This window comes from Crocuta crocuta, unplaced genomic scaffold (genome assembly GCF_008692635.1).
Source record: "Crocuta crocuta isolate KB4526 unplaced genomic scaffold, BGI_CrCroc_1.0 scaffold20, whole genome shotgun sequence".
NCBI classification, from domain to species: Eukaryota; Metazoa; Chordata; class Mammalia; order Carnivora; family Hyaenidae; genus Crocuta; species Crocuta crocuta.
Window position 1 is genome coordinate 7,601,465 of NW_027527932.1, and position 14,827 is coordinate 7,616,291.

Sequence of the window (14,827 nt, forward strand, 5' to 3'; positions counted from 1 at the left end):
GATAGTCACCATCGTGTTCATCCCAAGTAGTTGGTGGTCAAAAAAGCCAGGTGTCTTTCAAAATGCAATCTGTTACTGGCGTGTAAGTGGATCCAAAATATAACTTTTTTTTTTTCCCTTGAGGAGGCTTTGCATATGAGCAATGACCACGTGCTTTTCAAATACGTGATGGAGCTGCCTCCAGAAAGTAGACCGTCCAAATCCCCGGTTTGCTAAACAGAATCAAAATAATAGCTCATTTCTGTCCCCTCAGGAACACAAGAAAAATGAAAAATAAAAAATCTGGAGACTCATGTGGCAGGCACCCTTAAACTCCGCATAGCACTGCCCGAGTACTTGGATACATTAGATATCAAACTACAAGGGGGAATTGTCATTCCATTATGCTGCACCTAAAAACAAAGATGTTATGCATACCCAATAAGTCTTCATATGAGGAACACCGATTCCCTTCAAAGTGCATTTTATTTTTTAAAAATAGAGACCTTTGGGGGCACCTTGGTGGCTCAGCCGATTAGGCGTTTGATTTCAGCACAGGTCATGATCTCATGGTTCATGAGTTCAAGCCCCACATCAGGCTCTGTGCTGACAGCTCAGAGCCTAGAGCCTGCTTCAGATCCTGTGCTTCCCTCTCTCCCTGCCCCTCCCCAACTCACGCTCTGTCTCTTTCTCTCAAAAAGAAATAGACATTAAGATAACAAAAATTAAATTAAAAAATAAAAACAAATAAAAAAGAAAACAGACTTGCAAATAGAGATGTCAAATAGGAGTTGTTTCAGTGTGTTCAAAATTCAGGGAAACATGAGCTGGACAGTTATCCACCCACAAAAGGTAATGGAAACCGTGTACTTCGGAGATTCCCTAAGTACAAACTCGTAAGACAAGAGAGTTTACAGCAAAAGACCTCAGGAAGGCAAAGTGGCTCTTGGTGACCTTACCTGAGAACAAAGTGCTGGGGAAGGCACACTGCAATAAATTGCAGAAGCTGTGTACACCCAGCACGGGCGACCACATGGAAGAGTTTGGTTATGAAGAGAGGAAAGAAAGATATGGCTGTGTGTAGCCCGTAGGAGCAAAGCGAAAAGTGACTTTTTTGTGTGCTTTGTCTCTCACATACTTAAATACCATGAGAACCCTAGAGTTGAGTGTGTGTCTGAAGCCAATGTCTCCTATTCATAAGCATTCTGCTTCATTACTGTAGAGTAAAGCCTGGGCATCGAATATTATGTAGAAGTTTCCAGGCGATTCTAATGGACAGCCATTGGAGAGCCACCATTTGCGGCCACGTTTGCCCACATGTTTAGTTTAGAGCTAACACCAGTTTACCCAAGATCAACTCAGGCTTAACAGGCTAGACGTCTCACAGCTTTACATGGGGACCAAGCATTTCACAGGCTCGCCTCTCAGATCCATCCTGGGGAAGAGATCTGCTAGCACTAATCTACCTTAGTTCACGGGGTTCAAGGCATCCTGTCCCCACAGGGGTGTTTGATCTCCCTCTGTAGACAATTTCAAAATGACAATATTTTAGTTATCGTTCTCACTAAAAACAAAACCAAAGAATTCACATAGCTTTTTCTCTTGTCTCTCTCTAGTTCTCAGAGCATAGCTTTTCAACTCTGACAGTATGGCATCCCAAATTTCTTTCCACTCATTCAGTGAATTTTTTGTGTGTCTACCATGTCGTAATCAACATTTTAACGTTTTAAGCAAATATAAATATATACCATCTCTGTAACCACAAAATGGCACTGCAGCTGGTTTGCAATAGAAAAAATGGAGGCCCAGAGAAATCTATAATTTACTCAAGATTACAGAGCTAAAAATAGCAAAGGAGGGAATAAGTCTAGATCCTCTGGCGTCATATCCACTGGTTTGCTCTCCATTGCTGGCCGTTAGTTTACACAAACTATGCTGCCTAGTGATTTGTCTGGATAAGATATGCATTGCTTGTACATATGTTTACGGAGAAGAAAGAAGCAGCAACAGCACAAGCGGAAGGTACAGTGTACCTCCTGTGATGAAGGCGACATTATCCGGAGAGAGGGCACATGTGCCTTTATGTTGGTGGGGGCCACAATGAGCAGAGGTTTCCAACAGAGGCAGCACTATTTGATATTCATGGAGATTCATAGAATTTTAGAGCCAGAGAGAAATCCTAGCCCAAATCTCTCATTCTATAGAGGTGAAGTCACATCCCATATCATTCGCTAATGTCAAAGACAATAGTCAAATGCAGATGTCTTAAAACCAGTATTTCTTTTCCCACTTGCATCAGAATAACAATTAAAATCACCAGAATATTCATTCTTGAGGACAATGAAGAAAACAGAACCAATTTTTAAACTGAGCATAGAGGGGCGTTTGGATGGCTCAGCTGGTTAAACGTCCAACTGTCAGCTCAGCTCTGTGAGTTCCAGCCCTTGGTCAGGCTCTGTGTTAACAGCTCAGAGCCTGGAGCCTGTTTCAGATTCTGTGTCCCTATTCTTTTTGCCCCTTCCCTGCTCACGCTCTGTCTTCTTCTGTCTCTCAAAAATTAAAAAAAAATGTGAAAAAAAATATTTTTGCTGAGTATAGAGCTGTCCTAGAAAGATCTAGACTCTAGAATCTCTTTTCCAGAGATGCACTTTCCAATATGATAGCCACGCCCACATGTAACTATTTAAATTTCAAGCACTCAAAATGAAATGATACTTTAACGTTTGCTCCATATTTCTTCTAGCCACATTTCAGGTGCTCATTAGTTCTGTATGGCAAGTGGCTACCCTTTTGAATAAGCAGATGATAGAACTTTATCCTTATTACAGCACCCATCTGCTTAGATAATGCCAGTCGCTAAACCATGAGCATTGCTAGGTCTTCCCAATAGCCTTCCATAGATCTAAGGTCAACATCAAACACCCTTCAGCTTGATTATTGGACGCGTCACCCACCATGGTTCTAAGATCATAATTTGGAAGAAAGGCTACACTGCCCCCAAAGAAAACAAGTTAGATGGTTCAGACAATAGATTCACCACAAGAGTTGGTGTCCCAGTTACAATGCTGTTTCTCATTTGGCTTCCTGAATGAGAAAAATGAAAAGTTGACAGGTAAGGGATAATATTTAATGGTAGAATATTATAAAAAGCGTCAATAATGCTATTTTAAACCTATGTAAATTAGGCTGAAAGAAAGATAAATATGGAAACTACAGGAAATATGAAGGTAGTTTTATCTGAAAGACAACAGCGACCAACCCAAGTGCCCCTCAGGAATGTCCAGGTTTGCGCGATGAGTGTGAACCAGTAGACCTGTGGAAGCCACTAAAGCAATGATACATTGCCGAATTTTCTCAGTTCCTCTGTAATTCTTATTTGATTATTTATTTCAGATCAACGGTGGAGAGAAGCGACCTGCATCAGACATGGGGAAAAAGCCAAAAACCCCCAAAAAGAAGAAGAAGAAGGACCCCAATGAGCCTCAGAAGCCTGTGTCTGCATATGCATTGTTCTTTCGTGATACCCAGGCTGCCATCAAGGGCCAAAATCCAAATGCTACCTTTGGTGAAGTCTCTAAAATTGTGGCTTCAATGTGGGATGGTTTAGGAGAAGAGCAAAAACAGGTAAGAAAGAAGGCAGAGTGGGCTGGAAATCAATGTGATTTAAGAACGGGTATGCACTCTAAAAACATGGCTTCGGGGGACTCTGGGTGATGTTTTCCGATGCCAGAATTAAGGCTGAGAATGTGCCCTTTCGGAACGAGACTTTAAGGGACGTTCACGTAAGTGTATACTCCTCTGCTACTCTTTCGTAAATAGCATCTTAGTTTCCTTTACTTCAAAGTTTATATACCGTAGTTGCTATTGGAAGGACTTTTACATGTCCCAGCCAGGATTACATCATTCCTTAATGTTGCCAATGTGATCAGAAAGACTAAAAAAAAATTACTGAAATTATTTTGAAAACTGTACACGCATCTCTTTAGCGCTTACCATTTACCCTTGGGTCATCAAAACCTTCTTTGCTCTTTGCCAAACGCACCATAAACATTCCCTAAAGACCACCAGAGTGTGTTATTCAATCCCACATGTACTTACATTTCTAGGCTGTATTAAATGGGAGCAGATGCCTGGTTATATTTTTCTAGTGGGGATTGCCATGCTGTGAGGATCATGCTTAGGGAGGGCCACGGGGAGCATCTCAGCCACAGCATAAGTAGCCCAGAAGGTCTGAAGGAGGATGGGAATCACAGAGATAGCTAAGAGTTTGGCACACAGATGTAGCCCACCTCAACAAAGAACCAATACTGTTCCCGTATTTCTAAACCATGGACAAGATTGTCATGGTCACCATCTAGAATTCCATTGTCGGAACGAAAAAAAAAATTGGCCAACATTATCATTAAATGACAGTCATTGAAACAATTCCACGGATGCAGCTTCAGCCGTTGCAGAATACTGAACGGTATCAATGGTGTATTAATCTCACACTTGACTCTTGATAGAGACCTTCACCTTTCCTCATCAGGTCCAGGAAAGTGTGTAAGGAACAGAAAGCCTCAAAGCGATGTACATCTAGAAGTACCTATATGTTTTGAATACATATCAACATCTAAATGTATATAGTTTCTTACTCTTCTAAGAAAACTTTTGCATGATTTCCCTCATTTGTTCTGCTGAGTGCTCATTGGATGCTTGTATTTAAATTTTGCAGATTATGAAATAGAGCCAGATAGTTCAATCCATTCATGTATTCATTCAACAAGTGTTTGTTGAACATTTACTATGTGCCCTAAGGCTCTGGTCTGGACACTCGAGATCTAGCAGAGAACAAAACGGAGTCCCTCGTTCTGTTGCACGGTTCATCTAAGATTACTTGGCTGGTACATAGAATTATTGTGACTAGAACTTATTCTATGCAGTCAGTTATGATGATAATGGTAGAACCAGTTGCTAAGGAACATAGAACCTGTCCATCTTCCCTGTTCTCCCCAAGCCTTCTTTTCTGTAAGTCAAAGCTTCCTTTTATAGTCTGAAATCTCTATCCATTTTCTTATGTCCTTTTCAAGATTGCCAGCCCAGAGGTGATTTCATAGGAAAGCCCAGGCCTACGGTCTGGGGCGCCATCTTGCAGGAGTCATCTTCCAGGACAGAAAGCACATCATGGAAACATTCTCTGTGCACTCAATTAAAACATCCATCTCACTATTGAGAAGGTGGTTGATGGATTCTGTGATTCTATTGAACACATAATATCATTGTTTTGGGATCTTTGAGCAGATTTCTAGCCTATCACAGATAAATTCGCTCTCACATCCCCCAAGCTGAGGGATGGTTTCCAGTTGATGTTGGACTTTCACCGGTGAGATTCTACGGTGACTTCATTCTTCCACTCAGTCGAGCATTGCTGAACAAAGTAAGTGCACATAGACCNGCCCCACCCCCACTATCTCAAAAATTAAAAAAACATTAAAAATTTTAGGTTCATATTTAAGAAGTTGAGCGCCATTACCAACACAAGATATTGGGAACAGGGTGGGTCACTCAAACAGCTTGTCCCCAGGCTTTATGCTCCTTTGACTTAACAGGGGGCCATCATAGCTTTTCCTCCCCTCTTACAAGATGATCTTGCTTACTAAAGCTAGGGAAGCTAAAGAGTCTGGTACAGACGATGGTTTGTTAAGCGCAGAGGATCCAGACCCGCCCCAGGTTCAAGCAGAGAGAGGGTCAAATGAATGAAGTCAGACACCATCCCTACACAAGGGAGCGCAGGGCATCAGACGGGCCACCGCTCCGCCGCTCCGTGGCAGCTTCTCTCCCCCACGTCGCAAGAATTGCCAGCAAAGCGAACATGCCCGCCTCGAATGCACATTTGGGCACTGAGAGAGCATTTTAGCAAAATATCCCAAAGTGTTATTATGGTGTATTGCCACCTGTTCTTTCCTTTGTGTTGACTCACTCTGCCAACATCATATAATATCTCTGTTTCAAACTTAAATTAATTGCATTTTACTCTCATCGAATATTCAAATTTGGGAGCGCGCACACTGCTACGTCTTTTTAAAAGAACGTCGCCGGAGCCGATTAAACTTGAGGCCATTAAACTTCAAAATTTAGGCGTGTGGCAAGAGCCCCATGTGATGCTATTGGCATTGAGTCGGCAGCTGGGTCGAGTAGGAAGCTAGGATCTCATGTGCCACAATTGTTCAAAAATCCTGTTGTCCTAATAGCCCACAATTATGAACAGCGACAAATATAAACACAAACTGTGGGAAAATGGACAAAATTATTGATGATTTATTAGGGGCTCAGAAAATCACAATATTTAAGGAAAAACAGCTATTAGGGAGATTACAACTGAATGTTTTCTTGACAGCCAGAGGGAACATGACTAATACAGCCGCTGTCTGTTTATACCGTGTGCTTCCTCGTCCTGGAGGGGAGGCGGGAATGAGAAGGCACAGCAGAAGGGCAGATCTTTATTTTCAGAATCCATGGAGTGAGCAACGGTATGTACTTTGGTTTCTGTGAAGAATGTCTCAAGGAAGGAAAATCAAAAGGGAGCTGAACGAAGCGCTAAAAACCCTCCAGGAACGCAAAACCTCCCTTATGAATCATTCCTACCAACGCCACCGAGCGAACGTCACGTATCAGAGATCTCTCCGTTTTCACACTTCGGAAGATGGTGCAGAATCTGGAATGGAAGCGGGATTGTGTTTGGGATTCCAACCAGAGGTTTTAAATGCTAATGAATCGTAAGACAATGGAGAGCCCATTTCGGAAGCAGACTAAGTTGTTCAAAAGGCACCAGATGGAGAGAGGGAAATAAAACAGAAGTATTGCTGCAATGCTGGTCTTTGCTATTTATCTCTCACTGACTGGAACCTACGGAGAATGACAAATAATAACAATATCACGCCCTTTATATTAGGCTCCTTGGAGTTTCAGCAACCCTCAGCATCTTTTTTTTTGAGATTTCAGCTAAATTTCTTATCTATGCCCGTTATCTCTGAAGTCTCTGATCCTGGTCACCGAACTGTAAGATCTGGATCCACAGTGACAATAGGGAAGGACTTAAACCCTCCTCAGTGAAAGAGTCTGTCCAGCTTTGAAGCAAGAGGGATTGGTCCGAGGGTCCCTTTTAGCCACAGAAAGTCAGCTCTTAAGTGGAAGAGGAAAGTCACCTTAAATCGGAACCAGATGTAAATTACTAAATGAACCTTAAGTTCCTAATTGGAGACACAGTCGGGCTGTAATACATTTAGCAAATTACAAACAAAATGTTCTTGTTTACATTACATTAAATGGCTTTAAAGCTTCAGCCAAAGAGCTAAATAAACATGCTGTTAGGCTAAAAATGGAGTGGAAGGCCTGTTCAGAGTTTGGTGGATTCAGGAGAAACCGCAGCCCACGGTGCCCAGGGAGTATATTTTTGTAGACATTGGTCCTGTCGCACACGGCAGAGGAGAGTCGATTTACCTCCAGATCCAGAACCTAATGAGCAGATATCACTTGCAGGGAAACTGTTTCAATACTGTAACATATGCCTTCTTTCAGGATGCATAATTCATACCCAAGAATATTAGCCGTAGCAGTTCAGCTCAAAAGCAACACCTCATTATTTTATCCCTCCCTATTTATTCCTATGTTTGACGCCTCATGAAATTACTGTTAATGTGTTTATATAAGGGCAGATCTCACACAAGTGGCAAGAATGTAATTTCCGACTCATTCTTTCCTGCGCTGTGTCCTCTTCCCCTGGTAGAAGTGGCAAGTGTAAATAGTTAATTTGCTTCAATTATGAGCCTGTCCTGCTAAATTAGAAGCAGCAGGGATATGAAGGGCCAGAATTATACTTATGAGGCAGCTGACAAATCCTCTGAGCCCACGGAATCAAATCATTTACTCCTCATTGGTGCTCAAACACCCTCTACATAAATGCTGCCGGGGTTTTCTCACCCCTTGTCTGACGATAAAATTTGGATTCTGCGTCAACACTACTTAAGGTTAACGAAAATCCTGTCGCACTGTAACATGCACACGTGTGTTTATCGCAGCCACCTCCTTCTAAACAGTACGCACTTTTCCTTTTTTTCTTTTACTGTACAGAATATGTGAAGCGATTGTTCGTTTATGAACTGTAGAACATAAGGAACATTTAATTCATGAAAGTGTGACACTGAGCAATTAAAATTGTGACATCAAATGATGAGCATATTTTACTTCTAAAATGCAGGTATCTATATATACACGTATCCTTAGACATATATACACACATATATATGTGTGTATATATATATATATACACATCCCATGGAAATATACTTGGCTCACATACAGTGGAAATAGACATTTTGCTTTGAAGTCTCCATGATGTTGATGGAGAGGGAATTTGAGCAAAATATTCAGTCAGGCTGGTTGTGCTCTATGTGTTATTGGTGAAAATATTTGAAGTGGTAGGGTGGTATGTATGTATATCAAATCCTCAATTTCCATTGGGGTGCATTTTAGTGTAGAAGATACAGTTCAGTACTTCATCACCAACACTCGTGCTTATCCTCACAAAAGGAGAGATCAGGCACTAGAAAGTCTACACTCAATCACAAATATTTCCTGAGCACCTACTGTGTCCCAATCATGGCCCCGTTTGCTGGGGCATCAGGGACAGACGGTAAGGTGGGGCGTCTGACTCATCAAGGGGAGTTCTCCTGCAGCTAGGAGGAGCCGTTGAGAAAACAAAGGTGGATCTTTGATACCAGAGCCATTTGGTTCACCTCATGATTTTGCTAGATGTGTTGACAGATATTGGGGAAAATAACTATCCACTCCAGTCTGTGTTTTCTTATCTGTAGAATGAGAGTAATAATAGCGTTGCAACCTTCTTGTCAACAAATTACAGATTTTTTTGGTCAACCCTAAATTTAGACACAGCCTGACACACACAGAGAATGCAGACAATAGAGGCGTTTTTAATGCCTTTTTTTTTTTTATCACAGCAGGCACATAGTAGGCACTCAACGAATTGTTAAGTGTAACCGAATGACATCCTACTTTCCCCAGTCATCCTCATTTAGTAAATCAACACATATATTTTGTGGTCATTTTTTCAGACAAAGAGCTTGCCTACCATACCATACAGAGGTTGCACCATTATTCTATAAACAGTTAGGTGGATCAGGTGGTCGGCAAAAGAATTGATAGCAAGATTTTTGTCACATCGTATAATATTTTCAGTCCTTTGAATACTACTTTATAAATTTCTTCGAGTTCCGCAATGCCCAAGAAAATGCTGAGCAAGTTACACATGATGGAAATTTAACCACAGTGAAGTACTAAGTTCTATATAAAATACAGATGCACTCGCTCTAACTGTCCTAAATAAAAACAGCATTGAAAGAAGCCGCAAACGTTAATTTCTAAAGCATACGACAGGGAATTGTGATTAAATTATTATTTCTTATATACAGCTGTACTTCTAAGCATTTTCTATAAATATGGACTGGTATTCGGAACAACAACAAAAAAATAACCCTACATTTGAAGTCAACCAAAAAGAAAAATGCCTTTAGGGGGTTTTTTTCTAGTGTTTGAATAGAATACAGAATTGGAAGAATTATACATTTTTTTCTTATTATTACTGTAAAGGCTTGGTTGAAATAAACTATGACTATGGAGATTAAATAAGGGCCAGAGCAGAGAAGAAGGAAGGAAGAAGGAATTAAACGGTATTTATAAGATTTTCCTTTTTTGTATGAGTTAGATGGATTGTTTGTTTGGGGAAGGAACAGAAAGGAATAAAAGGAAAATGAAAGATTATATTAGACTTTTTCCTATTTGAATTTATCATTTTCACTGATATTGAACGGCTGATTATAATTAGGGATTAACAGCCTATAAAAACGTGTCGATGCTGGTATTTAGTGCCTTTCAGAAAGGAATCCGTGGATCACTAGATTACATGAACAGGGTTTGGATTCTCTAGAGTTGCTATTTGATGTCTATCTACGTGTGCTTTAGATTAGCCATCATTTATGTTTTAGTTTAACCAGTAAGATGCAGTCCTTAGATAGAATATGGTAGCTCTCTTAGAATAACAAACCACAGCATATAACTAAGTTAGGACAGGATGGATTCAAAAGTGTTTGGATGAGCTGAGGAAAATGATAAATGATGTATTATGATTTTTAAATCCTCATCTGGCCAACTTTGCACTTTATTTCAAACAGCTGTCGACCATTTGGAAGCCATTTTGTAGCTCAACCAAGTACTAATATTTACTGTATGAACCACATATCTTTAAAATATTTGTCTTTCCCTGAGAGAGAGAGAGAAACTTTTTCTTTCCCAAACTCAACTTTGACATAAATCAGACCCATCCTCCTAGGTTAGATGGTTGGATCACTGAAGGGCTTGTTCATTGCCAAGTGCAGTCAGCGTCATCTTTGGTTTCTTCAAGTAGGGAGGCTTTCTCCAGCCATGAATAGAGGCTTTGAAACATTTTTTTGAGGAACTTTTTACGGGCAAGTTTTAAATGACTGTTGTAAAGTAAGAGTTTCCCACTTCACCTGTATGAGGACTTCTTACATAGCTACCTCCTTCTCTAACCTATTCAACACCTCTCTTCGGACATAACCATCAAATCTAGAATTCAGAAAGCATCCATGTGCAATTGTAGAAGGTAACGTCAGGAAGACATACAGGCTATACAATAATGGAGCCATGAGGTAGTTCTCAAAGGTGAAGGTTCTAAATTACTGTCGGGGAAACCACCTCAGATTTTCATTTTGCTCTGGGCTACTCCCCTTTAACCGCAATTACAGAAATACACCTCTTGAAATGACCACCCTTTGAATCCTCCTTCTGAACATCTGCAGCTATGCAGGAAAGAGCCGACCCATCAATCCACGTAATATGATGTGATGAGTTTACTCTTTTCTAAAGTGGTATGCAGCCACTTTTGTGACGATCCCACATAGCCAATCATCAATAGGCAATAGGGAGCCATTTCTAGAAAACAGGGTGCTCTGAATGCTAGTCAGGTATCCTATAACAACATCGATCCTGCAGTGAAACCAGGGGGCACATAGCCAGCCCGAAACATATTGAGTTAGCCACCTTCCTCCAGTGGTTCTTAATCAACAAATTTCAGGAAAGTTAATGCTTTGTGTGATGTTAACTCCTGGGAGCCCAGTAAAGGGACAGTACTGTAGTAACTGTGTTGCTCTTGCAGTAGAAACCCAATGCAAGAATGATGGTAGATGCTATAATCAGGCTAGATGACAACACCACCGTATCTACTGCTACTTGGAAAATGATGCTTTGGCCAACGCTGTGGACCACGGTGTGTTATATTTGCCTTTAGAAGTTCAATGAAGCCTCATTAGCTGACTGGGTGTCACTTCAAGTAGTGTGTTAATAAAAACATAATAGAAATGTTTCGAGTATACAAATGGATATTACCATCAAAGATCTATTTACTAAATATTCGCTTCAGAGTCCTGAATAGCATCTCCCTCCACGTGGGGACAGAGCTTTAAGNAGCTCTCAAAACAGCTTTAAGGTATTAAAAGTAAATGTAAACAGTGTCAGTTTAAGATCATTAATTATAAATCATGACTTGGAGAAGAGCTTGAAGGGAAAACTATAAACAGAAATTTGTCTCTCAAGAAAAAAATAAATCAATAAAAAGCAGGAGAGCTCTGTGTCTCTGACTGTGGCTGAACCAAGATACAGGATATACACAGACCGTACTATTCAAAGGCATTTGTTGTATGCCAGCATTTATTTGTTTTCACGTGTGAATTTTCAAAAAAGAATCTGAATTTGACTTATGATAATTAGTTTAGTAAATTCACAAGACTCTTACACTTGAGCCAAGGAATTTCTTGGCTTTTTACTAACAAACTTCTTTTCATTTTCTTTGGTTTTATATTTAGTAAAGATGGAACAATGATCATATGATGATATTGTATGAATTCGTAATAGCCTTATTATGATTTTCTTTTATTATACCAACACATACAAGTCTAGGCTAAAGACCTCCCAATAAAAAAGAAAACAGTTAGCACATTCATTTCATAGGGTCTTTTATAATTTTGTTGACAAGGTTAGTTGTTTACCTTAAATAAATGTTCTGCTTTGATTAATATATTCATGAGTAAAGAGTATTTCTCACCTCTTGAATTTCACAGTGGGGGACCGGGCTCAGCAAACCACCTTTGACATGAGAAACCATAAATTGACCGCTGCTGCCAACATGGACAGATATTTGGTCTTTAGACATAATTTATATTTAACTACTCTGACTAATTCTAAAGCCACTTTTCAACACTGATCTGTGTCTGTTTTCGAGCTCAGCATTACAAAATATTAGCCAAGTCTCATTCCCTGCTGTAAAATTCAAGATGTGGGAAATTTGAAATAGTTATGTTGATGAAAATACATTGCCATTTACACAGTAAATGGCGAAAAACATTTTATCCTTTAAGGCTGATTTCAAAAGATTGCCAAAAACAGCCTCGAAAGCCTTGAAAGAGTCAACTTAATGGTAACCGACAGCCATGTGTGTTCACTTTGCTAATCTTTCATTTTCAACTCTAATGACTCCTTTCTGTTTAACTTAGCGATGTGACTTTTAGCATACCAGCAAGTCAGTTTTCAGTACTTTTGCTCAATTTGGGATGATTTTGCTTTTATTTTCAAGATGATTCCCTCTGAAAAATGAAAGGCTTCTGTAAAATGAAATTCATTTCAGAACATTTTTCCCTTTTCACAATGAGGTGCGCCCAGATCCGTGGCGTCCAGTATCCTCGCCGGAAAGGGCACGACCAGAGCAGGCTGCCCGGCATGGCGTGAGTGCCATCCTCGGCCACTCAGGGTCCCCAGTCTACTCCCGAACGTGTCTTTGTCTGCCATAACCAACTCCTGAGTCTTTGAAAATGGAACTTCAAGGCTCCAAATGTTAAAATAGTGATGAACCTGCAAACTTTGTAACGGTTCCTTTGATTTATTTTTTGAACAGAATTGGTCATCTTTGAATCCCGTCCTTGTTTTTATATTTAGCATGGAATGTCTCTACCAAGATTGCAATGCACTGTAGAATTATCTGCCCATTATACAAATATGAATGGCTTCTTTGCTCGCTTGTGGTTTCCCTGGGAACCTTCATCAATAGCATCTTTCTAAGCCAGCTACCTCCACTCTCAAAGTAACCCAGATAAATCCTTTCATACGCTTAATGTAAATGGAAAATTTTACTCTTGTTAATCTTCTTCTTATCTAGTCTATTGCCATACTTCTTAGGAATCTGTTCCAGTAAGAAAACATAATCTTTGGGGAGATGTATACTATTATATTATATAATTGTGTGTGTGTGCGTGTGCGTGCAATTATCATTCTGCATTGTAGTTCTCTGGAAACAAAAGCAGATGTACTTTCTAATTTAAGACTCTTTGTTGTTACAGGTCTATAAAAAGAAAACCGAGGCTGCTAAGAAGGAGTACCTGAAGCAGCTAGCGGCATACAGAGCCAGCCTTGTATCCAAGGTAACATGCAATTGTGTGGTACTGTGATGGAGTGTGGCCATCTTACTGCAGCCGATGATGGTCATTTAAAAGCATAAAAGATCACTTTAGCTTTTCGGCGCTATCTCCTTTGTTGACGGAAGAAAAAGTAAATCTCAACAAAGCGATATGTGGTGGAAATATTTGTTCATTCCTGAAGGAAGACAGAGTGGCATCCTCTGGGCCTTTCATGAAATATTGTCCACCTGTGAATCATCGGTTTGGTGGGTTAGTCACAGCACAGTGGTTGTTTTGTTTTTTTTTTTTAAGTTTATTTACTGTGAGAGAGAGCACGAGTGTGAGCTGAGGACGGGCAGAGAGAGGAAGAGAGAGAATCCCAAGGAGGCTCGGCTCCATCAGCACAGAGCCCGATGTGGGGCTGGAACCCATGAATCATGAGATCATGACCAGGGCAGAAATTGAGAGTCAGACGCTTAACCGACTGAACCACCTAGGCGCCCCACATCACATTCTTAATCCTGAGCCAAATTTATAGTTNTAAATAAATAAATAAATAAATAAATAAATAAATAAATCGCAGCATTTCATTTGAAAATGAAAACACCACTTCAAAGATGTATACTTCAGAATATCTTAAATACTAGTCTTTTCTGTTATAAATACTCAAGGGTTGACTCTCCTTGGTCTCAGATTACCAAAGATATATTTACCCCCATAGATTTCTCAGGGAGGTAACCTCAGAAAGATGGGGCTGAATCTGTATGTACTTATCATGATGTCCTATCAGGTCCAAATTCGACTATGACTTGGCTCAGTGTGGCCTCGGGCTCCGGTCTTCCTTCCATTCACCTCCCAAAATGACTCTCTCTTTCATCCACAAGTATCCACCCCCTTCCCACAACTCTAAAGTAATCATATAAATTAGTTTTTCATCGGGGAAAATATCCCCTGGATATACTGATGCAGAAAACAAAAGAGAACGCAAAAAACAAATGCATAAGCAATTTCGTTCTGTGCTCGGTCTCATGCAACTTTGTTTTTCACTTCTAAGGCATGACATTGTGGGAAAGCTTAACTCTTCATTCTTTAACCTTAAAATTCCCAGCTCTTCTGTAACCTCTCACCATGGACCTCACACTTCCTAGGTTATTTCACTCCTTTTGAAGACATTTATATTTTCCGCTGACTCCGTCTCCCATATTTATAGAATTCACAGAATGTGTGTGAAATTACAGCCAAAAAATGAAGTACAAAATATTAGGTCCAATAGCAAAAAAAAAAAAAAAAAAGAGTTACAGATTACTGGATTCATCCAGGCATTGGGT

The 14,827-nt window shown here is 40.1% G+C and overlaps 1 protein-coding gene across 1 annotated transcript in view; it reads left to right on the forward strand.

Moving 5' to 3' along the window:
- TOX (thymocyte selection associated high mobility group box) overlaps positions 1-14,827 on the forward strand; it is a 145,966-nt gene that overhangs the window by 110,903 nt on the left and 20,236 nt on the right. Inside the window, exons 4-5 of the mRNA XM_077751841.1 lie at positions 3,373-3,603; positions 13,443-13,523. Coding sequence (XP_077607967.1) covers positions 3,373-3,603; positions 13,443-13,523 — 312 coding nt within the window. The remainder of the gene's footprint in view (positions 1-3,372; positions 3,604-13,442; positions 13,524-14,827) is intronic.